Consider the following 23918-nt stretch of genomic DNA (forward strand, 5'->3'; position numbering starts at 1 on the left):
AGGTGTTGTTGGAGACATGAATAGGGTTCTCATACTCTCATCATACTGGCAAATACTCATATAAATCAGTGAATTGTTTTACTCATCAACAATCCTCACAATGCAGCATTCCTTCATGTCTGCTGTCCTTAAAATATTGTCATCTCATTGCTACCTAATGTCACTCATATAAATTCAGACTATTAAGCTCCATGGCTTCCTGCTCAGTGCTTCTTCACATCTGGTGAAGATATAAAAATAAACCTCAAGCAATACACACATCTTCATCATTGGGCAACTACAACCAATGATCTGTTTAATGCTTCTTTTCTCAGTGCCTCTTATACTGTCTTCCTGACTTCTGATGTTACTTGGACTTGTTCCATGCAAAAAATCTCTTTTATGACCTCATTGACTCTTTTACTTTTATATGTGATTACTTTATGTTATTACCACATCATTTTGCAATAGAGCTCAGGATGTATGTCATGTCTCTGCTCAATTCTTTAAAACTTCTCATTCCCTAAACATCATGGCACATGAAATGTGGCTATTTACAATTGATTTGCGGCTTTATAGACTTTCTAAATTATACACTGTTGTGGTGAACAATTTTCAGGATGTGGTAAGGTCCATAAAATACATAAAAGAATTTACTGCTTAGATTGGCTCTTCTTTGATTGTTTCCATGATAACAAAACCTTCTTGCTCAAATAAGCTTCGTCTTTCTTTTCAGTTTTCATTGATTTTTCTTCTTTTTCTTAGCTTTTGTACTTATCTTATCCAGTGCTAATTTTACAGTTTCCTGGTGGCATTTATATCCAACAAGTGGATAGTCTACAGTTTCTCTTCTTCAATAATCTTCATTATCTAATCTCTCTCACATTCTGCTATGCTATTTTCATTTAAAGTGACCTCACTAAGATTCTTCACATTCCTGAAATTCTGAACACAGATTTACTTTCCATTTATTTCCATTGAATAGGTTACTCCACAGATCGTCTCTGCAGTCACTAGCTGCTATGTCTTCATTGTTCTTCCCTTTCACCTCTGTAGCACATCTGAACACTTTCCAACTTCTAAAACTCAGTTGTCCTCTCTTCATCTTTTGACACATTTAACAGGGCATCAACAAATCTCCTCAGGATAAAAATGAGATACTTCTCTTCCACTGCATTGCATTCTAAGTATTCTGACACTCCCTCTTCTGATTTGCTGGTCCACATATCTTCCCATTCTTCATTATCTTCTACATAATCAATTAGAGTACTTTCTGTGATCAAAACTTGAGTCACAGTTTCCATCAAATCACCTGATGGAACCTCATCACAGTCTCTCCCTCGTTTGCAGTTAACTTCACCTGCTGCTTCTCCCACTCGTTCCTCTTTATTCTGTAATGCCATTCCCTCTTTTTTTCAGTGACAACCAGGTCTAATGAATAACTCCCTTCTCCTGACATTTTTACGTTATCTGCGAATTTTAATTTGATCTTCTTGTGCTTCAAATTCACAAATGCAAATCTCTCCTTCAAAAGTGGTACGATGCAGCAATGTTTCAGAAAATCAAGTCCTAATATGGTTTTCCCTGTCAAATTCTTTGCAATCAAAAATTTGCACTAAATGTATGTGGACCTACAGCATACACCTGGTTTACAGAAACTGTGACAAAACTAAAATGGATAGTTACCACCGTGCCTGCTATTTTTCCTGCTATATTAATGTTCTCCTTTTTATCTTTCTTGTTTTCAGCTACTCATCACTTCTGCTTCTGTTTTGTTTGTCCTTAACATGAAATCTGCATTATATGTCTATAGTAACATAATCATTGTAATGCCAAACAGAAAACAATGTTGTCTGCTTTTTAAATCTGTAAAGATTTTGGATGCTTCTTCTGCTTGCTAAGCTTGGTACTGGTTGTAATAGAGCACCCTAACTTTAATACTGTTTCTTTCTTCAAATCAACTGATGTATCTCTTCCTTTCTTACAGATGGCTATTTCTCTAGGATCAATGTCACACGGACCATCATTGGCACTTTTTACCACTGGGATGTTCTTCCCATGGGTCAATGCCAAGGTAAGCAGTGAAATTACATTTACTTTGTACAGTCCCCTCATTATTTCACTTAGTTTCTAGAAGTTAAATGACTGTAGTAGCCTTACTGTAATTAGCCAAATCATAATGCTTCCAAAGAGCAATGTTAACAACAAAACTGAGAGTTTTCTGCAAAATTCCACATTCAGACATGCACGTACATCTATGATTGAAATTTCATACCCATATGGAGAAGTCAGTTGTCAGACAGGTTGAGTCTATTTTGGTAAAGTGGCACTATACGGGAGTGCTGATGAAATTACCATTCCCTCTCAGGACCCCAATAATATGCATTCCCTGCCACCGACACTGCTATTACTGCTTGTGACAACGTTTTCGAAAATAGGGGGCAGGGGTGGTGGGGTGGGGGGGAAGATAATGCTTTGAAGTCAGGTGCATGTGCTGAATCAATAGAAAGAATATGTATTCCACTGAAGCGTGTGGAACTGTTTCTCATGAAGTGTGGGGAAAAGTGTAGGATCAAAAAAAGAAGAAGAAGAAGAAGAAGAAGAAAATTATGTTAATGCTCAACTTATAAGTGATTATTTGGAAACTCATTTAATAATAACTCTGAGTTCTAGAATGAAACACACATCACAACAAAGTGTGCCAAACAGTTGCACACAGTGTATCCCATCTGGCGGTAATGCAGATGTGTGTTCTCACGTGCGAACATTCATAAAAGTGCCAGATGAGATAGCTTGTCCCCACTACTTTGCACCTTTTGTTGCAGTTTGGCAGTGGTTTTTGTAGCCTCTAAGGAATGAGTAACTTCCTGCTTCATCATGCCCCATATGAGTTCTATTGGCGAGAGATCTGGTGATGTACTGGGCAGGGCAATTGTACACCATGAAGAGCACACTACATTGCAGCAAACATAAGTGGATGTGGATTGTCCTGCTGAAAAAGCACATCACTTTCGTGTTGAAGAAATGGCATTAGCAAGGGGATAACAGTCTGTGCAAAAAGTAGTGGACACTGGTTACTTTAACCTGCAGAAAGATCTGATGTAACCATGAGTAATCACAATTGTCAGTGTCACGGTGTCAGCGGAAGTGTAGCCAGAATGACATATGCTCTGAGATCTGTTGCAAGCAAACAGTTCCTGATGGTCCCTGATGACACAGAAGGTGAAACTAGTGCCCAGATCTCATTCCTGGATGATGTTCGGTTAGCCACCACTGTTTGCACACTGCATCAATCTTGATGTGCATCTGTGCTGCGCAGAGGTCCAGAACCTGATCTACCATGAGGGAATGTTTCACAGACCACTGTGGCACACCACCATTACACTGTGCCCAACATGTGCTCCAGTCTGTCAACACATGCATCCAGTTTCCCACAGGCCCACAGTCTGACCTCTCTCAAATGACTGAAGCTATTCAACAGGAGTATTTATTCATTGGTGGATCATGGTTATACCATAGAATGAATGGTGCAAACACCATACATGTCTAAACTCAGACAGTAACTGCCTGCAGGATCAAAACTGAGGATGCATAGACAGACTTCCTGAGTGCAGTCTGATCATCTATGTCAATGAAACTGAATCACTAACACTACAACCCCTCAGTATACACATATTGTACCTAGATACCACTGAACACAATCCTTGAGAGTGTTGCACTTTTTTTTCTGGCAGTGTAGAAAACCTATGCATTCTGACCTCATCTCCATGTTTCTAGCCGTCACTATCCATCACAAAGAAATCCTAAAGACTATGGTCCACAGAGCTCAAACTCGGTTATAAACAGTGGGGCAACACCAACAACAATTCACAGTCTGGCTAAAGTCCAGGCAGCAAATTCACATAATAACGGCACTTAATGATGATGGCTGGGTCAGTTGTCGAAATACTGTGCATAAAATGGAAACAATGACTTGGCAGAGCACCCAGAATTGCACCATTAAGCAACGGGGATCAAGAAACATACTACAGCCATATGAGAATCATTTCCATAGAGCATACAAAGACAGGATTAAAATTATTTTTTTCAGCATGTACAGAGTTCTTACACCAGGATTATACATGGTGTTAGTTCTAAGGCATCCTGTACAGACTTAGATCAAAAATGAAAACTTTGGTATTGTGGCAACTGCTATACAGTATGCAGGGGATGGACAAAAATTTGGAAACCAAAAGCACAACACAGTTCCATGCCCAAGACAGTGTAGGCAATCCCTTGTCATTCAAAACAGCTTTCAGTCATCTTGGAATGGATAAATACAGGTCCCGTGTGGTTTTCAAGGGTATCTTATTCCCTTCTTCCTGCAAAATAGTGGCAAGTTATGGTAACGATAATGAAGGTGGATAGCAATCATAAACTTCCAAAGTAGACCACCAAAGCTCTATAACACTGAGATTTGGTGACCGTGGTAGCCAGGAGATATGTGACAATTCATTCTCATGGTCCTGGACAATGCGAGCTGTGTGAACAGGAACACAGCATCACCTTTAGGGAACAAATATTGCACAGTGGAATGGACATGATCAGCAAAACTGCCACATAGTTCTTGGCAGTAATGCGACCTTGCAGAGTAAGCACGCAGCCTATAGAACACCATTATATGGCTGCCCAAACCATCACTAAACCCCCACCAAGTTTCATTCTTCGAAGTTAAAAAAGATAGTTTCATAAATGAATAAATTTGGAACATTTAGAACACCAAGCTCACTGAAATGGGATTTACAGGACTCCATCTTTTTAAAGCCACAAATTATTCTTAGAACTATTTTTTGCATTCTAAAAACCTTTACACTATGAGTTGAGTATCCCCATAAAACAATCCCATATCAGATAAGTGAGTGGAACTGTGCATTGTATGCTTGCAGTACTGTTGTTTTGCTTGATGTAGCCTTTAAAATTCTTAGGCCATAGCACACAGATGATAGTTTTGTAGACAAGTTATTTATATGTGTGTCTGACTTTAAGTCTTGCTGAACCCATAGACAAAAAATTTTGCGCCACTTACATTTTCTAGGGGATCATTTTTTTAATGGGCTTGAATAGACATTTGATTAGTTGGAGGAATTAAATGAAAATCGACACACACAGTTTTTTTCAGTATTTACACTCCTGGAAATGGAAAAAAGAACACATTGACACCGGTGTGTCAGACCCACCGTACTTGCTCCGGACACTGCGACAGGGCTGTACAAGCAATGATCACACGCACGGCACAGCGGACACACCAGGAACCGCGGTGTTGGCCGTCGAATGGCGCTAGCTGCGCAGCATTTGTGCACCGCCGCCGTCAGTGTCAGCCAGTTTGCCGTGGCATACGGAGCTCCATCGCAGTCTTTAACACTGGTAGCATGCCGCGACAGCGTGGACGTGAACCGTATGTGCAGTTGACGGACTTTGAGCGAGGGCGTATAGTGGGCATGCGGGAGGCCGGGTGGACGTACCGCTGAATTGCTCAACACGTGGGGCGTGAGGTCTCCACAGTACATCGATGTTGTCGCCAGTGGTCGGCGGAAGGTGCACGTGCCCGTCGACCTGGGACCGGACCGCAGCGACGCACGGATGCACGCCAAGACCGTAGGATCCTACACAGTGCCGTAGGGGACCGCACCGCCACTTCCCAGCAAATTAGGGACACTGTTGCTCCTGGGGTATCGGCGAGGACCATTCACAACCGTCTCCATGAAGCTGGGCTACGGTCCCGCACACCGTTAGGCCGTCTTCCGCTCACGCCCCAACATCGTGCAGCCCGCCTCCAGTGGTGTCGCGACAGGCGTGAATGGAGGGACGAATGGAGACGTGTCGTCTTCAGCGATGAGAGTCACTTCTGCCTTGGTGCCAATGATGGTCGTATGCGTGTTTGGCGCCGTGCAGGTGAGCGCCACAATCAGGACTGCATACGACCGAGGCACACAGGGCCAACACCCGGCATCATGGTGTGGGGAGCGATCTCCTACACTGGCCGTACACCACTGGTGATCGTCGAGGGGACACTGAATAGTGCACGGTACATCCAAACCGTCATCGAACCCATCGTTCTACCATTCCTAGACCGGCAAGGGAACTTGCTGTTCCAACAGGACAATGCACGTCCGCATGTATCCTGTGCCACCCAACGTGCTCTAGAAGGTGTAAGTCAACTACCCTGGCCAGCAAGATCTCTGGATCTGTCCCCCATTGAGCATGTTTGGGACTGGATGAAGCGTCGTCTCACGCGGTCTGCACGTCCAGCACGAACGCTGGTCCAACTGAGGCGCCAGGTGGAAATGGCATGGCAAGCCGTTCCACAGGACTACATCCAGCATCTCTACGATCGTCTCCATGGGAGAATAGCAGCCTGCATTGCTGCGAAAGGTGGATATACACTGTACTAGTGCCGCCATTGTGCATGCTCTGTTGCCTGTGTCTATGTGCCTGTGGTTCTGTCAGTGTGATCATGTGATGTATCTGACCCCAGGAATGTGTCAATAAAGTTTCCCCTTCCTGGGACAATGAATTCACGGTGTTCTTATTTCAATTTCCAGGAGTGTATAATGAGTTTGTTTTTTGTGAACCACTCAGAAAGTCTTTTCATAGAACTTTCTGTTGTGGACAAAGTTTCTGGACTGGATTCAGTGAGCAATATGCTGGTGTCATTGACAAACAGAATAGTTTTTGTGGGACTCATATATTAAACTAAGTCGTCCTCATAAATCGAGAAGAGTAGTGGACCTAAGATTGAGCCCTGTGGTACACCATATTTTTATTGGTAATTCCCTAGAAAGAAAGGAGTTCTTTCTTGTTTAATTCATTTTGTTGAATTCATACTGAAGTGACACTTTCTGCCAACAGTTTTATAGGTATGAACACAAACAGCTATGTGCTACACCTCTTACTCCTTGTCTTTCTGATTTTTCAAGCAGAATGTTATGGTCGAGGACGTTGAAGGCTTTTGATAGATCTAGAAAAATACCTGCAGCTAATTTATGTTGATCAAGGGATTTTAAAATGCAGTCTAAGAATTCGAAAATTGCTGTCTGTGTAGATTTAGATTTTCCAAATCCATGATGTTTTTTGTGAACCACTCAGAAAGTCTTTTCATAGAACTTTCTGTTGTGGACAAAGTTTCTGGACTGGATTCAGTGAGCAATATGCTGGTGAGCAATATGCTGCACATACATAGAAGCAGTCGAGATCACTGACTTGCTGGAGAAACTTGGGACTGGTCCTTGACAGTGTACTTTAATGGGGTTTTCAGCTAGTGAGGTGAAGTATTCATTCAATTTTTCCACAACTGTACTGTAAGAGGTGCATATTTATTTATGAAACTTAAAAGCTTGTCATAGAAGAGTTTTTTTTAGAATTTTTGAGAAGGAACTTAACTGTGTCACGGGTTGGTAGTTTGATATTTTTTTCAGAAAAACCTTTTTTAGCAGTGGTGAAACTTTTGCTATTTTAAAAATGTCTGGGAATACACCAGTTTTTAAAGAGAGGTTGAAAACTTTTGCCAAGGGGTTTGCTATGTGGTGAGCACATGCTTTTAATATGATATTTCATTGCTTAATGATTTAATTTTACCTGTAGTTTCATTGGGGTTTGTTTCATACACATACATAGAAGCAGTCGAGATCACTGACTTGCTGGAGAAACTTGGGACTGGTCCTTGACAGTGTACTTTAATGGGGTTTTCAGCTAGTGAGGTGAAGTATTCATTCAATTTTTCCACAACTGAACTTGGGTCTGTGACTTTTGAGCCTTCTAGTGATAATGATACATTCTTTTTCTTTGGCACTGAACTACAAGTTTCTTTCTACATAACTCTCCATACGGATCTCATTTTGTTAGATGAGTTTCTTATCAAATTATCATTCTACATAATTTTTGCCTCTTTGACTACTCTACCGTAGATTCTTTTGTAGGCGTTTGAATAATCTGCGAATTCTTCGGTTACTCTATATTTCTTACAACAGTACTGCAGAAATCTGTTTCTCTCACTGGAAATTTTTATGCCTTTAGTTACATATAGCTTATTATTGTTAGCTTTTACTGTTTTTACTACTTTTGGAAATGCTACATTAAAATAGTGAAGAAAGATGCTCTGAAAACTCATTTACATGCTATCAACTTTGTTCTGAGTGGCAACTCTTTCCCAGTTTTCCTTGACCGGTAAGAGATTAAAAACTCTAATTTTATCTTCAGAAAACTTTCTTTTTTGAACTACTTTTTCAGAACTGCTTATACTTGTTGGTATTTCTATACACAGCAGCTGTGCCTCATGATCACTATAACCCATGCTCAGTACTCTGCTTGGGAATCTGTAATTTGTTTCTGAGATGAATATTTGGTCAATAATGGAATTTGTGCCTTCTGTTAATCTTGTTGGGCAGTGTATTGTGGGGATCATATTGAATGTGTTGGTCATATTTATCAAAGCATCTCTGGTGTTGCTGTCTTTTGAAAAATCAATACTGAAATCGCCACAAACCACTATCTTCATATTTATTGTACTGATCCCGTTCAGCAGAACCTCTACTTTATTCATGAAGATTGATAGGTTTCCACTTGGTGCTCTATATATGTTAATAATGATGAAATTAAGCTCTGGCAGTTTGGTAATGGAAAGTTCAAAGTCTTTTTCAATTTAGTCAACATAACTTTTACTGACATCACAGAACTTTATTTGTTCTTTCACAAAGACAGCAGAGCACCATGTCTGGAAAACTCTCGGCTAAAATGACTTGCTAATCTATATCCTGAGACTGAGGTTAATTTTACTTCGTCTTTCCATAGCCAATGTTCAGTAATGCAGATTATGTCTACATTTAGTGCATACTGGAGTAGTGCTTCCAACATGTAGATTTTATTTGTGAGTGACTGAACGTTATGGTGTAGTATAGCAAAATCCGGGTATTTAGTTACTTTAGTTGAAATGGTTTCTGATTCTTTCTTACCCTAAAAAATTTTCAGTATCTTTTTTGTGTGTGGCTTCTGTTTGCTGGTGGCAATCAGCAGGTGAGTTAACTTCTGGAGCTTGTATAAGTTTTGTTACATCCACATCTGTCCTCTTCGGTTTAAACCATTTTGTAATTTTCATTTGGCTGATGACTTAATTGTTTGTTTCTTGCCTAACTGGTTTAAACCACTTGGTAATTTGCATATGGCCAATGGAACAGCTTGTAACTCATCTAAAGCACTTCTTAATCTCCGTTTGTTTGTCACTTATATTTTTTTCTGCACTCTTCTTCGAAATGCGAGTACATATTTTTTCGGCTAGTAATTTCTTTCCTGGCGTATTTAAATGGAGTCAATGGACTGTATGGAACCTTCACTCCAATCTGTTTATATCTACAATATCGACATTCTTAAAGTTAGTGCATATTTCAGCGATAAACTCGTTTGCAACATCAATTTCGCGGTTCACACATGACCAGGGTGGTAAATCATGACGATGTGGGATGTTCACAATGAGTACATTTGTGTGGGTTAAATTATTTTAACATTTCCTCATTTCTGTAATAACCTTGTATGTCTCGTTTCTATAGACGTTGTTTGATCCTCCTATTAACACAGAGAAATCGTCTTTATTCAAACTAGCCACGTCAGTTGATGATGTTAGGTCCGTTATTTCACTCAGTGGGGCCCCTGGCTTTATGAAACCAGATGCCTTGAAACTAGATGTTCTCGTCAACATTGCAGAAATTTCACGGCCGTGACTATCACCCAACACACAGATTGTTCTGTATTTCACACTTTTTGTAACCGTAGGATTTAAGGTTCTTCTTCTCACCTGACTAGTGTTGTTTTTTTGCCACACACATTCTAAATGTCCTTCAGTTTGCAGTTTCAGTAGCTCAGTTTTGTCATGACAATCAGAAGTCTCCACTCACTCATTAGTTCCCATCCTATCCTTAGCTGACAATTAATTTATAATATAAGGCACTTGTAGCTAGTTCCAATTGATATAATTATACGAGAAAATAAGTTTGATTCCTCTCTACAAACTTTGCTATTTGCCCTTTGGTTACAATCTTGATGTCAAAGTGCTTTTTCAAAGGTTATTGTTATCTCAAATTATGGCTGCGGTCTGGTGTTGCTTTGGTTGCAGTCTCCCACACCTTTTTGGCCCATATAAAGGGAGGTCACTGCTCTCTAGCTGCATCTAATGTCAAGCACGCATTCACTGCAAAGAGACAAAAATCCGCGTGCCGTTTTCATCCAGACACAAACAAATTGTAACTTCCATTTTATCATGCTTGTGGCTTAGAGCTATTCATGATATTTCACAATGTTCACTTTATGGTATAGATACTGGGTTGCATCTTGTGAGCTGTTGGTGTCCCCTTTCAGACTACTTGAAATATCAAAAATTGGTTTGTTGACCCCCCACTCTGAAACAGCCATTGTCAGTTTATTAAATTATTGTTGTAAAGCCTTTGTGACCTGTAACTAAAAAACAATGAAGAGTGCATTAAATTCTACAGTATCTCCATTGAATTGGGTCTGTTTATTCAAGGAAAATGTTGTGATAACACAGTCAACCACCATCCACGAGATATCACTTGATAAACAGCAGGATTAAGGCTGTTTTTGCTGTCAGAGATGTTCCTAAACAATAGTGAGTGTTTATATGTATTCTTCCCTCCATATCCAATCATTTAGTTGTGTCTCCCATGACTTTTCTCTTTCTAGTATGCATGTCTGAAGAGTTGTAGGTGTAATCTGTGTCTAATACACTTGCTGTTTTTCCACAGAGTGCCATTGTGGGTAGCATGACTGGCATGGGAATGATGGGCTGGTTGGTGATTGGTACACAGCTACACCAAGCTCGTGGAAACATTGGCTTTGCCACCAAGCCACTGAGCACTAGTGGCTGCCTCTACGAATTTGACCACTCACAGAACGGCACTGTAGCTGTATCCAGTGATTTTTGCACCAGGTGAGGCCGACCCCTTTTTCTTTGTCCTTCTCAATGGTATGATGTAGTCCCCCTGGATTTCCTCTCCTGTGACAGGTACTCTTATCCTCCAAACAATGTATTGAACCATATATGGCACATGGTCCAGTCTCAGCTTTCCTCTATAATTTTTGCCCTCTACGGCTCTCTCATCTACCGTATTTACTCGAATCTAAGCCGTACCTTTTTTCCGGTTTTTGTAATCCAAAAACCACCTGCGGCTCAGAATCGAGTGCAAAGCAAGCAGAAGTTCTGAAAAAAGTTGGTAGGTGCTGCCACAACTAACTTCTGCAACACAGGCATGCTTTGCAAGCACAAAGATAAATAATGGCGCCAAAACCTCTGCGTCAGCAAATAATTTTTTTTTTTTTTTTTAAGTGGAAGACGAGCTTTTTTCTCCACCCCGAATTTTGACCACTGCATTTTCATACATTATCCAATGAAGTAAATACAAATTCCGTATTGTTAATCTTAGAATGTAGCAGCATTCCAATGTACTACGAAAATCCGACTGACAAGACTGGGATGTTTGTCAATATGGCCAACTCTACGTTCTGAATTTTTTCCTACCTGTGAGAAGAGATGGTTGCTAATAGGGACTTTTATGAATTGTGAATCACATGCGGTATTCTCTTCATCATAAGAATAATATGAATATAAACATTTTGCCATGTATTGTTTCATGTTTGCTGCTATCTCATTTAAATCCTGTCTGCCTAATAAACTACGAAACTAGACTGAGACAACAGCAAACGCGGAAGAATATACATATCATCTCATGTTTATATTCGTATTATTCTTATGCCTAATAGTGATACAGTCAGAAATGAAGCACGGCAATTGACTAGATTTTTAAATCTAAGCTGACTCTAATTTCTGTGCAGAATGTAATGTACTAAAGAGGCACCTGCAAAGATTTTCAAACGGAGAAAAATTTTCGCTAAACTCTCGTTCAGAACATCTTCTATCATACGCAGTATATTATTTGGTTCTTGTTGATCATTATCAAAGAAAGCAGCAGTGTAAGTAACAACAAATAGCAGTCTCTTGCCATTGTTTCGGTTATGAGACAATTCCTCTCTTTTTTTTTTTTTATTGTAAACTGTGGTAGCGCGCACAAAAGCAAGCCATGCCGCGACAAACAATGCATGACACAGTACAGTAATGCATTTTCAGCTTAGAGTGACGTAAACACCTATAACAAAGAGAACGGCACTTATCAGATCAAAGAAAAATATGCAATCAATTCAGACCAGACGAAGCACGTGAAAAAGGAGGGGTACCCGTATAAATACGGACGGAGCGCCTGACGCATAGCAATGGCTACCTGGTAAAGCTTAACTGCTAAGCTTATGACTCGAACCAAAATACTGTAGCTGTATCATCATTCACTCGACCTAAATTGTGTCTCATATTACAATGGACCAACTTTGTTTCGATTTGGAGGTGCGGCCTAAAACTTTTCTCTCCCCTTGAATTTCGAGTCTCAAATTTCAGGTGCGGCTTAGATTCGGGAAATTTTTTTTTCCTTGATTTCGAGTCTCGTTTTTCAGGTGCAGCTTAGATTCGAGTGCGGCTTAGATTCCAGTAAATACAGTACATCCACATCTAGATCTGTGTCTGTACTCTGCAAACCACTGTGAAGTGCATGACAGCGTGTAGGTCCCACTGTACCATTTATTTCAGGCTTTTGCTTCTCCAAATGACATATGGAGCACAGGAAAAATGATTGTTTAACTGCCTTGTGCATGCTGTAATTAATCTAGTCTTATCCTCACAATTCCTATGGGAGTGATATGAAGGGGTTGTAGTATATTCCTAGCGTTCTCATTTATAGCTGGTAAGGTAAGGTCTTATGGGACCAAACTGCTGAGGTCAGCGGTCCCTAAGCTTACACACTACTTAACCTAACTTAAACTAACTTATGCTAAGGATGACACACACACACACACACACACACACGTACTGACATATATTCTGTCAACCTAACCCTTCTTCCAATTAGTGTTTCACACATATTTCATTTCTCATCAGTTCTGTGGGTACCCATCTCATTTCGTATCTTATTAGTCCTCTTAGTTTTCAGCCTTTTTGTATAACACCACATTTCAGACAACTCGATTCTCTTATTTTCCAGTTTTCCGCTAATCGATTTCTGAATATCTGTCCAACTTCCACCAACTCTTGCAGCTACTGTACCTGTCTACAAAGAAGGACCATAGCATTTCCAAACTTGGCTTCCAAACTGGACATGATTATAGGCAAACAAGGTTTTAATAAGTGTAGAAAGTTTTAAATGCTAAGTGAGGTGTAACTGATTTGTTTGGAACAATTAGTAATTTGGAATTACTAGCACTTTTCTGCCATTCCATATTTTGCACCAACTTACATGGAGCATTCAATAACCAACACAACACTTTTCTTCTGAAAGCAAGTTGGTTTTATTTAAGATTTCAACACACCATATAATCCCTCACTCTTTTGGCTACAAATTCCTATTTTTTAACATAATCTCCATACAACACAACAGCCTTACACCATCTTATTCAGAGGGCCTGTATACCCGCATAGTACCACTCCACTGGTCAATTTCAGAAGCAATATCTTGCTGCATCAATACTTTCCCAACCTTCCACATACATCCCTCATTAGGCCACGCAGATGGATCTCGGAAGATGTGAAATTTGGGTTTGTATGGTGCACGAGACTAAGCAGTCCAATGGAATTTTGTGAGCTCCTCTCAGGTGTACAGACTTGTATGAGGCCTTGCACTGTCATGAAAATGGAGAAGTTCATTTGCATTTTGAAGGTGATGAACACACTGAAATCATTTCTTCAGTTTCCTGAGGGTAGTACAATACAGTTCAGAGCTGATCATTGCACCATGATGGAGGACATCAGAGTGCCAGAAGCTTGCCACCACAACTTTACTGGCTAAGGGTGTGGCTTTGAACTTCTTTTTCAGTGAAGAGTTGGTGTGGTGCCACTCCGTGGATTACCATGTTGTTTCCAGTTCAAAGTAAAGAAATCATGTTTCATCGTCTGTGACGATGTTCAACAAAAAATTGTCGTGATCAGCCTCATAATGTGCAAGCAATTCTGCACAAGTGGCCCTTCATTGGTTCTTTATGGTCTTCCACTATGCGGCAAGGAACCCAGCAGGGACACACTTTTGAAGACCCCATCTGATGGACAAATGTGTCAGCCCTACGAGCAGAGAAGCCCAGTTGTGAAGTGAGATGTTTGATTGTGATCTGTTTACCAATTTGAATGAGAGTGTCCACACATTCCAACATTGCAGGAGTCATAGCTGCGTGTGGCTGGCTGGCATGTGGAAGATCAAAGAAGTTTATGTGACCTTGTTGTGATGATGACAAACACCTCGCCCAATTACTAACCATGCTTTTGTCACTGCCAGGTCTCTGTAGACTTTCTGCAAGTGCCTATGAATATCTGTGAAGTTCTTGTTTTCTGCCAAAAGAAATTCAATGACAGTTCTCCATTTTGAAGGCTACATATAGCACCGCCATCTATCAGAACTTCATGAAACTATAGAAGCTGGAGCAGGAATGTCCCACAAAAAATTCCACACTTTTCAACAGAAATTGGCCAAGAAAAAAAATGTGCTGCAATATTTATTGAACAGTGACCTGCAGCTTGAAGGTAGGAACTGCTAGAACAATAATGTCAAATTTGCTCTCAGATATCAACAGATGTATTTACAAACTCTGACAATAAAGTTCAGTGAATTGTCCTGTGACATTAACGTAGATGAACTATGAACTACAGTTACCTTACTGTTCTTCGAAATAGTCATCTCCCATAACTATGCACTGCTGAGCTCTGCGATACATGTCCTGGAAACTTTGCACAAATCTTCCTTTGTGATGCTGCTCAAAAGCTGTGTCACATTTCATTATATGTCAGGAATATCATCAAATCTCTTTCCTATCAAACGAATTTGAGCCAAGGGAATAGGAAGAAGTCTGAAGGATTGAGAAGCGGTAATTATGGTGGTGTTCAAGTTGCACCACCCGTTTTTTGCCAGGAACTGTTTGACGATACTGGCTGTGTGGGGGTGAACTTTGTCATGAACAAAAAACCAGGAACCTTTTTGTCAGTACTGGGGTCATACCCTGCATAAACGTTGCATGAAACAGGTCAAAATTTTAACATGCCATGCAGCATTCGACGTCATTCCCTCAGGAAGAAAGTCCTTGTGGATAATGTCTTGACTATTAAAAATGATTGTTTCAGGGTCATACTGGAGACACCAGGTTTTGTCCTCAGTGACAACACAGTTCATGCAATTGGGTGTCGCATCTACCATTTCGATAAAATCCTGTGAAGCCTCTAAATGTGCCTGCCTCTGATTGTCAGTCAAGTGATGTGGCACAAGACAACAACACATTTTCCTCTTCCCTAACTCCTGGGTAAGGATTTGTCACACAGATTCACATTCATCTGCAGTTCATTCACTATCATGTGCACAGTTAATCGATGGCCATTCATGATTAATGTCCTCACTTTCTCAACGTTTTTGTCACTGGTAGCAGTCACCAGTTGTCCACTATGGGGATTGTCAGAAACACTTTCCCGGCCTCCTTGATAACAGGCAAACCACTCGTACACACACTTCATGGACAGTGCTTGATCCCCATAAACACGTACCAGCACTGCATGCATTTATTTCAGTGTCTTGCCAAGCTTAAAACAAAACTTTAAATTGATCTTTTGCTCAGTCATTGTCCTGTTCTCAGTTCTGAATCAACACGCCAAACAAGCACTTTGTCCAACAGGTCTAACACGGAACACACACAGGGCTGAACTTAACTATGGTGGGGGCAGGTTATCAACACTGGCTGCTATGCAGGTGCAGTGTTGTGAGTCACCAGTGTTGCCCAATTGACCGTTCTGACTTCATTCATCGAATTTTATTGTCAGATGTTGTATTACAACTGAGAAGTCAACAAAAAGTGTATTGAGAAATCGTGGTTGCCACACTTCAAGCCATTCATTAGCCAGTTTTTGTGTATAACAATAAAGGATTTAATTTAACTTCCTTTTTAATTTATTGCTTCCTATAAACATAGTGAGTCTTACAAAATCTAGTGTGAGACATCAGTTGAGTAATTATCATCTCTCTGAGACACTACAGAATTTATCCCTGTTGATCTACAGTGATAGATAATACCTCTTGTTTTGGCAATGTTTTTACAACTGGATGCCCTTCCTGCTGCCAACCCCCTTCCCTTGTTAGAGGGGCGGAGGCTTGCTACTTTGGTCCACCCTGGGTATTTTATTTCCCCAGTACCTGCCATTGTGAAGGAAAAGAAAGATGCTAAGAGGAAGTGGGAAATGTCCGGAAGTGCTGAGGATGGGCAAGTATACAAAAGTGCAAAGAAGGAGGCAAAACGAGCTATGGCTAAAGCTAAAGCTGAATCAGTAAGGGAGGCATACGGACAACTACAGAAAAATCAGGATATGAGACAACTGATATGGATAGGCAAATCAAGAGATAAAGCTTCTAAGGATCTAACAACAATAAAACAAATGAAAGATGAAACAGGAATAATTCTGAATGACCATGGAAAAATAATCCAAAGGTGGTTGAATTATTTTGAGAAATTGCTGAATGAAAAAATTTAAGAGTGAAAACTGAGGAAGGAGGGGCAAACGAAGGATTGACGATGGATATAAGAAGAGATGAAGTTGAACAGGCAGTTGAAAAGATGAAAAATGGGAAGGCAGTTGGCCTAGACCAGATCCCCATTGAGGTATGGAAGTGTCTCGGTAAAAAGGGAATTGAGTTCCTTTGGGATTTAATGAAGAAGTTTGGCGACAGGAGGAGATGCCAGACGAGTGGAGAACTAGTGTACTGATCCCAGTATTTAAGAGGAAAGGTGATGTGCAGGACTGCAGTAACTATAGAGGTATTAAACTGATGGCACACACAATGAAAATTTGGGAAAGAGTTATAGAAGCAAGATTATGCAAGAAGACTGTGGTGTGTGAAGAACAGTTTGGGTTCATGCCTGGAAGAGGAATGACTGATGCAATACATGCTTTAAGGTGGATAGTGGAGAGACACGGGGTGCTACAAGCCGATCTACATATGGCTTTCATTGATTTGGAGAAAGCATATGACAGAGTCCCAAGGGACAAAATATGGAGAAGCATGAGAGAGCAGTGCGTGTCAGAGAAGTATGTGAAGTTAGTGAAGGAAATGTACAGAGGAGCAATGACACAGGTGAGAAGTAGTGTGGGCATGACAAAGGAGTTTCCAGTAAAAGTAGGGTTACATCAAGGGTCTGGGCTTAGTCCCTACCTCTTTGACCTGATTATGGATGTGCTGGTGAAAGATGTGAAGAAGGAAGCACCGTGGAATATGATGTTTGTGGATGATGTGGTTCTTTGTGAGTAGAGCATCGACAGACTTGAGGAAAAGCTGGAGGATTGGAGGAAGGCACTACAAGAAAGAGGGATGAAAATTAGCAGGACAAAGTCAGAATATTCAGCACTGAAGGATGTGCAGATGAGGTCTTGCAAGATCCAGGATGATGAGCTGAAATCGGTCTGCAAATTTAAATACCTGGGGTCGTACATACAGAGGGATGGAGGACTGGAAAGCGAGATACAACACCGAATAAATTGCGGTTGGAACAACTGGAGGAAAATGAGTGGAGTGTTGTGTGACAAGAAGTTGAGCATTGGGTTGAAAGGGAAAGTGTACAATTTGGTGGTAAGGCCTGCTATGATATATGGGGCAGAGACATGGCCAGTCACAGTAGCCCAGGAAAGGAAGATGGATGTGTGGGGTAACAAGGAAGGACAGGATTAGAAATGAATTTGTTAGCGGGGCCATGAAAGTGGGACCCATGGGGAAAAAGATACAAGAGAGCAGACTAAGGTGGTACGGACACTTACAGAGAAAAGAGGAAGAGTATATCGGAAACAAAGTTGAAGATATAAAGATTGAAGGGGCGAGAAGGAGAGGGAGACCGAAGATGAGGGGGAAGGATAAGACATCCAGGGACCTAAGGGAGAAAGGATGAAAGAAGGAAAAGGCAATGGATAGAGTACTATGGAGGAGAAGGATCCAGAATAGCAATGCCGACCCTACGTGACATGGGACAAGGCAACGATAAAGAAGAAAGAAAGAAGAAGAAGATCTACAGTGATAGATAATTCCCCATAATATCATGCAAATTAAAAGAAAACAAAGTCATGCAACAGAAATTGGCTTGTCTAATTAAATTGCAAAGGGTGACCAAGTAAAACATGCAACATGGGTACCATTCCTCACACAGACATATTGATAACAGGAACCATCAAATTAAGAAAAGATCCTAAGTGACATTATAACAAACTGATTTATTGCTAAAAGACGACAAAAATATTTTAGCCACTGAATCAAGGATAGTCATTTATCAAAGGAATAAGGGACTGAATACATGTATGACAGCCTTGGTACAGATGGGTGGATACATGATAGACATGACTTAAAACTGTGTTCATGAATATGACCGATCATTGTGAAATAAGTTAATGACCCAGAGGAAAGTCCCAGGAAAGCACGACCAAATACCAGTACACTCACCTAAGCACATCATGGGTGCAGCTAGCTGGCTGTGAAAATCAGATCGGCAAACGCAAGTATCGTCCATGCTTACCACTCCACTGATGTATGAGAGCAGAGAATGGCTTCAGTAATGGCTGAGAATTCTTAAGTTCAGTATCTGATTTCTGCTCCAAGTTGAGGACATCTTACTCTGCAGCTCTAGGAAAAGCATACTGTATTAAGGCCTGTGGAGAAGAGCTCTCTATGATGCTCCTGGAACATGTGTACTCTTACCGACCTCTATAAAACTTATCTCATTCTGCCAATATTGGAATCTCGCTGGCTAGTTGCAATAGAACTTTCAGTTTCCAACCACTGATAAATTAATAAATATTCTAATAAATTCCCTATGCTTAAGGATTCTGCCATGGCTAACCAATGAAGTACATTTCCCTGTTGGAGACGGTAAAACACAGCAAATCTCCTCCACTGGCCAATGAGGGAGCATGCACATACACTTGCACATGAATACTCCCCTGTTACCAAAATAAGTGCTATGAGCCAATCAGGGATCTCCTTGCTAAATTTTGAACAAAATTTCCAGCTGGCACCCTTTGGGCCTAACGGATGGGTCCCATGCTAGCAGTAGCATTTTTTCTCTTGTCCTTCAGATCTTACATTTGGCAAAAGCCATTCTTTGTGCTTCATGCACACTGAAACTTTATAATGGGCTGGGCAAGCCTCGCTTGTCATCCCCACTGCATCCCGCCAGAAGAGTGCTCTTCCCAGCATATACCTGGTTCAGGTCTTGGCTCTCAGCAAAAACATTTTTAAGAGCCGTGGAGGTCTCCCAGTGACTATCACCTTTTGCCAACCAGCTAAAAGCCCCAAGTTGAGTACATTAGAAGACATCATCACCATATCAAAAGGAAAAGGGATAGAGTTAATCAGAGTTGCAATCAATGGCATTTGTTATTATTGCATTCAGTTTTCATGTAGCATTGATTGGATTTACTAGTTGGATCTGCATATAAGATTATTAAACAGATTATGTGACTGTTTTGGAAAAAACCACCACCTAACACTAGGAATAATAATTGTGAATTTTCTAAAGCAGTTGTCATGGAAGTTAAATTTTAGTAATGAATAACTTTCTTATTTTATCACCTTTATTTATTCTGTTGCTCATAGGTGAAACAAAGTTCACAAATTTGCAATTTGGATCATTTCTCTCATGGTTCTAAGTCATAACTTACAAATTTATATAAAATTGCAGTGAGCATTATTATTACAACTATATCAGAGGCAATTTTAAAACATGCACATCACCAACTAACTTTGTACATTTCCAGATGTTGTATACTATAAGGGCAGGATACAAAAACAGTCAGCATATTACAATTTTTGAAACGGGATGTTTGTTATTAGCTTATTTCATTGAAATAGCTGTTAGCATATGTAGCTGAACTATTGCTTTCCTTGTGCAGTGAGATGTGGGCAGTGTACTGTGTGTCGTACCTTTGGTACACAGCACTGGGCTTGGTGACATCGGTGACAGTGTCTCTGGTGGCAAGCATATTTCTACGCCAGGATGCCTCCAGACCAGATGCTCGCCTCATCAGCCCATTGGTGCGTCGGTGGCTGCCTCCAGCATCAAGAGCACAGATTTACAAGGTGAGTCTCTGCTGGCCAACATTCTTACACTGGAGTGGTGAATTAGTTCCAGTGAACATTCCATCCATACACTCTTATTTTTCTCACTGCTGAACAAAGCTGAAAAGCTTAGACATGTTTTTGACATTAATAATTGTCACATGAGTGTAGAGATTACAGGTGGGTAAGAATGGACTTGTATTGGACAAAACTGGGTCCAGATCTGTGTTTGCTCCTATGTAGTCACATTACATAGGTGACTATGTATCCTGCATGGAAACAGAAGTTTGAAACTGAAATAAAGAGCCATTCCTGACTGACTAGAGGAGTTTTATCATGAGATACAAGGTACTTACTTTGAAGAGTCAGTGACACCTGACTACCAGATTCCCAGCTGCTGATGAGTAACTGAGATAGACATTCTCAGCATTCGTCTTAAAGACACAAGTGGCTTCCAATCCCCTGATATTCTGATGCAATATATTAACATTATTTTTCAGTGCTTTTTGTGAATCTTGTGACATACTAACATTATTTTTCACTGTACTGTTATGAGACTCTTGTGATATTTTTACATCTCTAGCACCTGCCTGTCTGAACTTCTAATTAAACTTAATTTCAATCAATGTAGGATGATTGGACACTGATCAGTTTTAACCATTAGAGCACAAAGGTTTACATTTTCATTGTAAAAGCAGTGTAGAACCAAATGGATTGCTTCTTAATAGCAAAAACAGGCACACTTGATATTTGTTGATTACACTGCCATATACCGCAAGTGGGAAACAATAGTCTGAGTAACGTTTAAGTATGTTTTACACAGTATCCAAATCTTCAATAAAAATTGTGGTTCCCATTTGAAAATACAAAATTGATCCAACCACACAGGACAGATGGTTAGGAGGTGGCCAGATGTATCATAGATAGATTCCACTTTGCTAATATTAACTTTTGAGTTATGGTGAAGTACTTGTGCTGTCTTAAAACATCACGGCAAGAGCCTTTATAGACTAGTCCATGTATAATCCTTAACCCTCTTTTTTGTAGCAATACTGCTCTGTTAATGTGAATGTCTGCAGCACAACCCATATTTCTTACAGTTGCTAAGATTGGGATAGATTCTCCCATAATACACAGTTTTAAGAATGTGGGTGGGCACCATTTTGGACAGTTGGCTAAGAAGATACAGCCCATTGCTGACTTTCTTACATACAGCATTAATGTGGGTAACCCAGCAGAGGTTTGAGTCCAGATGGACCCCCAGAAATTCACACACATTTGCTTCCTCTACCATTATGCCACATACCTCATTTATGCATGAGTGGTGTGAGCTGCCAGTTGTAAATATTAGCATCTGAGATTTATTTACATTGACCTTTAATCCTTGTGCATGAAAATATGAACTTAATTCTAGTATCCCATTATGTGCTGAAAATTGCAGTTTCTCACAATCTTTACCATGAAATAAAACTGAGGTGTCATCAGCATAATTTACAATGTGTGAATTAATGGGGTGTACAACTTCATTAATGTATGCTAGAAAGAGGAAAGGTCCCAGAATTGAGCCTTGAGGGATTCCCTGTATCACTGTTGCACTTGTGGATTTAAAAGTTAGGATCTTATTGCCAATTTGATGTTTAATACCACGTGTAAATAATGTTGCACTAAAAACAATGATGTTACTTCCAACCACAGAGAATGAAGTCAGTAACAATTCAAAAACTAAAAAATAAAAAGTCAGTAGGCTTAGATGAAGTACCAATGTGTATACTGAAACAATGCATAGGGATTATACAAGGCCCCTTAACAAATATAATAAATGAATCCTTCACATCAGGAACATTTCCAGAGCAGTTAAAACAGGCAAGAGTTGTACCTTTGCTTAAGAAAGGTAATGCAGAAGACATAGAAAATTACCAGCCCATTTCCCTGCTGTCAGCATTCTCAAGAATAATAGAAGAAATTATGAAAGACAGAGTAATGAATTACCTGAATAAATGCAATCTTTTAAGTGAATCACAGTTTGGTTTCCGAAGTGGCAAAAATACGGAGTCAGCCACAGTAGAATTCACAAAAGTTGTACTTGATGCTCTTGATAAAGATAAGTGTGTCACAGGCATATTTTTGGATCTTTCTAAGGCATTTGATACAGTCTACCACAAGATTCTATTAAATAAATTAGAAGCATTAGGAATAAGAGGGGTAGTTAATGGCTGGTTACGATCATACCTAACAGATAGGGTACAAAGAGTAGAGATAACATATACTTCAAATAGATCTAAACATTTAGTAAAACACTTATCAGAAGAGATCTACAGATGAATAAAGCTGCTACTGCTACTACTACTACTACTACTACTACACTGTTTCCGAGTCACCAGATAGATGGATAGAAATTTCATTGATGCACCACTGATATTGTATGCCCACATTTTTTTTTTAAGAGAAGCTCATAGTTTACTGAGTCAAAAGCTTTGCTCAGGGTCAAAGGATATTCCAACTGTCTGCATACCCTGTTCTATATTGCTGTATACTTCATGGAAGATGCTGGTAACAGCAGTGGCCGTGCTTAGGTCTTTCCTAAACCCATGCTGCACTTCGTTAAGCATTTCGTGTCTTGAGAAAAACGTTGTGAGTTGTGACAGGACAACTGTATCAAATATTTTACTGAAGGTAGGGATTAGTGATATCGGTCTATAATTTTAAACTGCTTCTTTACTTCCCTTCTTATGGACTGGCTGAATTACACTTATTTGTAAGGCATATGGGAATATGTTTTCATAGCACTACAGTTGATATGATAGGTAAGGGGTTTAGTTTTTTCATTGGCACATTTCTTTAACACCACACTTGAGATAGTATCCTATCCAGATGAATGCTTGTTCTTTAGCTTCTGTATTGTGTTAAATATTTCCTGTTGATTCACCTCCATAAATTTGAGCTCTATTCTATCTGCGACATCATTTGGTGTGCCAGCCTGTAGATCTATAATAGGGGCTGGTTGGTCAAAAGGAGAGATAAAATGCTTATTGAATAAATTACATACTTCATTTGGATCTTCCAATGGATGTCCCTCATGTCTAATGCCAACTGGTTCACTCTGTCCCTTGCTGGTGGCTTTACGATGTTCATTGATTAGTCTCCAGAATGCCTTACCTATGTAGGCTGAATGCTCTGTTGCATCATTGCTTTATTTGTTTGCTCAAGTTAAAAGGTCTGTCTTAAAGGTTTTTTTGGCTTGACTGTACTTTTCCTTAAATATATATAGCTTTGTTTCCTTATATAAACAGTCAAGATCATATATATTCTGCCTTAACTTAATCAGCCTAGGTGTAAGTTTCAGCCTATTATTATGGTTTGTAACATGGTTATTTCTTTGAGAGGGCAGCAGCAGTTGAAATGCTTCAGCACTGGCCTATAAAATTTTTCCCATTTGTTTTTGGACCCTTTAGTTTGGCAAATAGTGTCCCATTTCTCCTCTGCTAGCTTAGTTTTGGAGGCACTGATGTTGGTGCTACTCAGGATCTGCTTCTTCTCAGTTATCTTAGTCACTGTTGATACAGCAAATTTTAAATATTCTAACATCTGACAATAGTGATCTGAGTAACGAAAATCAACACTTTGAAAGTTAACACTGTCTTTTACATTTTTGTTGACAATTACATAATCTGTGTTACTGGAGCTTGACTCTGTTACTCTAGTGTCAGAGTTCACTATATTTGAGAGATTATATGA

At 40.0% G+C, this 23918-nt stretch overlaps 1 protein-coding gene across 1 annotated transcript in view; it reads left to right on the plus strand.

The window, feature by feature from the left end:
- The window catches only part of LOC126092361 (sodium-coupled monocarboxylate transporter 1-like), a 300651-nt gene that overhangs the window by 255068 nt on the left and 21665 nt on the right, over nt 1-23918 (plus strand). The window contains exons 12-14 of the mRNA XM_049907903.1: nt 1967-2053; nt 10767-10951; nt 20018-20204. Coding sequence (XP_049763860.1) covers nt 1967-2053; nt 10767-10951; nt 20018-20204 — 459 coding nt within the window. The remainder of the gene's footprint in view (nt 1-1966; nt 2054-10766; nt 10952-20017; nt 20205-23918) is intronic.

Source organism: Schistocerca cancellata, chromosome 7, assembly GCF_023864275.1.
Source record: "Schistocerca cancellata isolate TAMUIC-IGC-003103 chromosome 7, iqSchCanc2.1, whole genome shotgun sequence".
Lineage (NCBI taxonomy): Eukaryota > Metazoa > Arthropoda > Insecta > Orthoptera > Acrididae > Schistocerca > Schistocerca cancellata.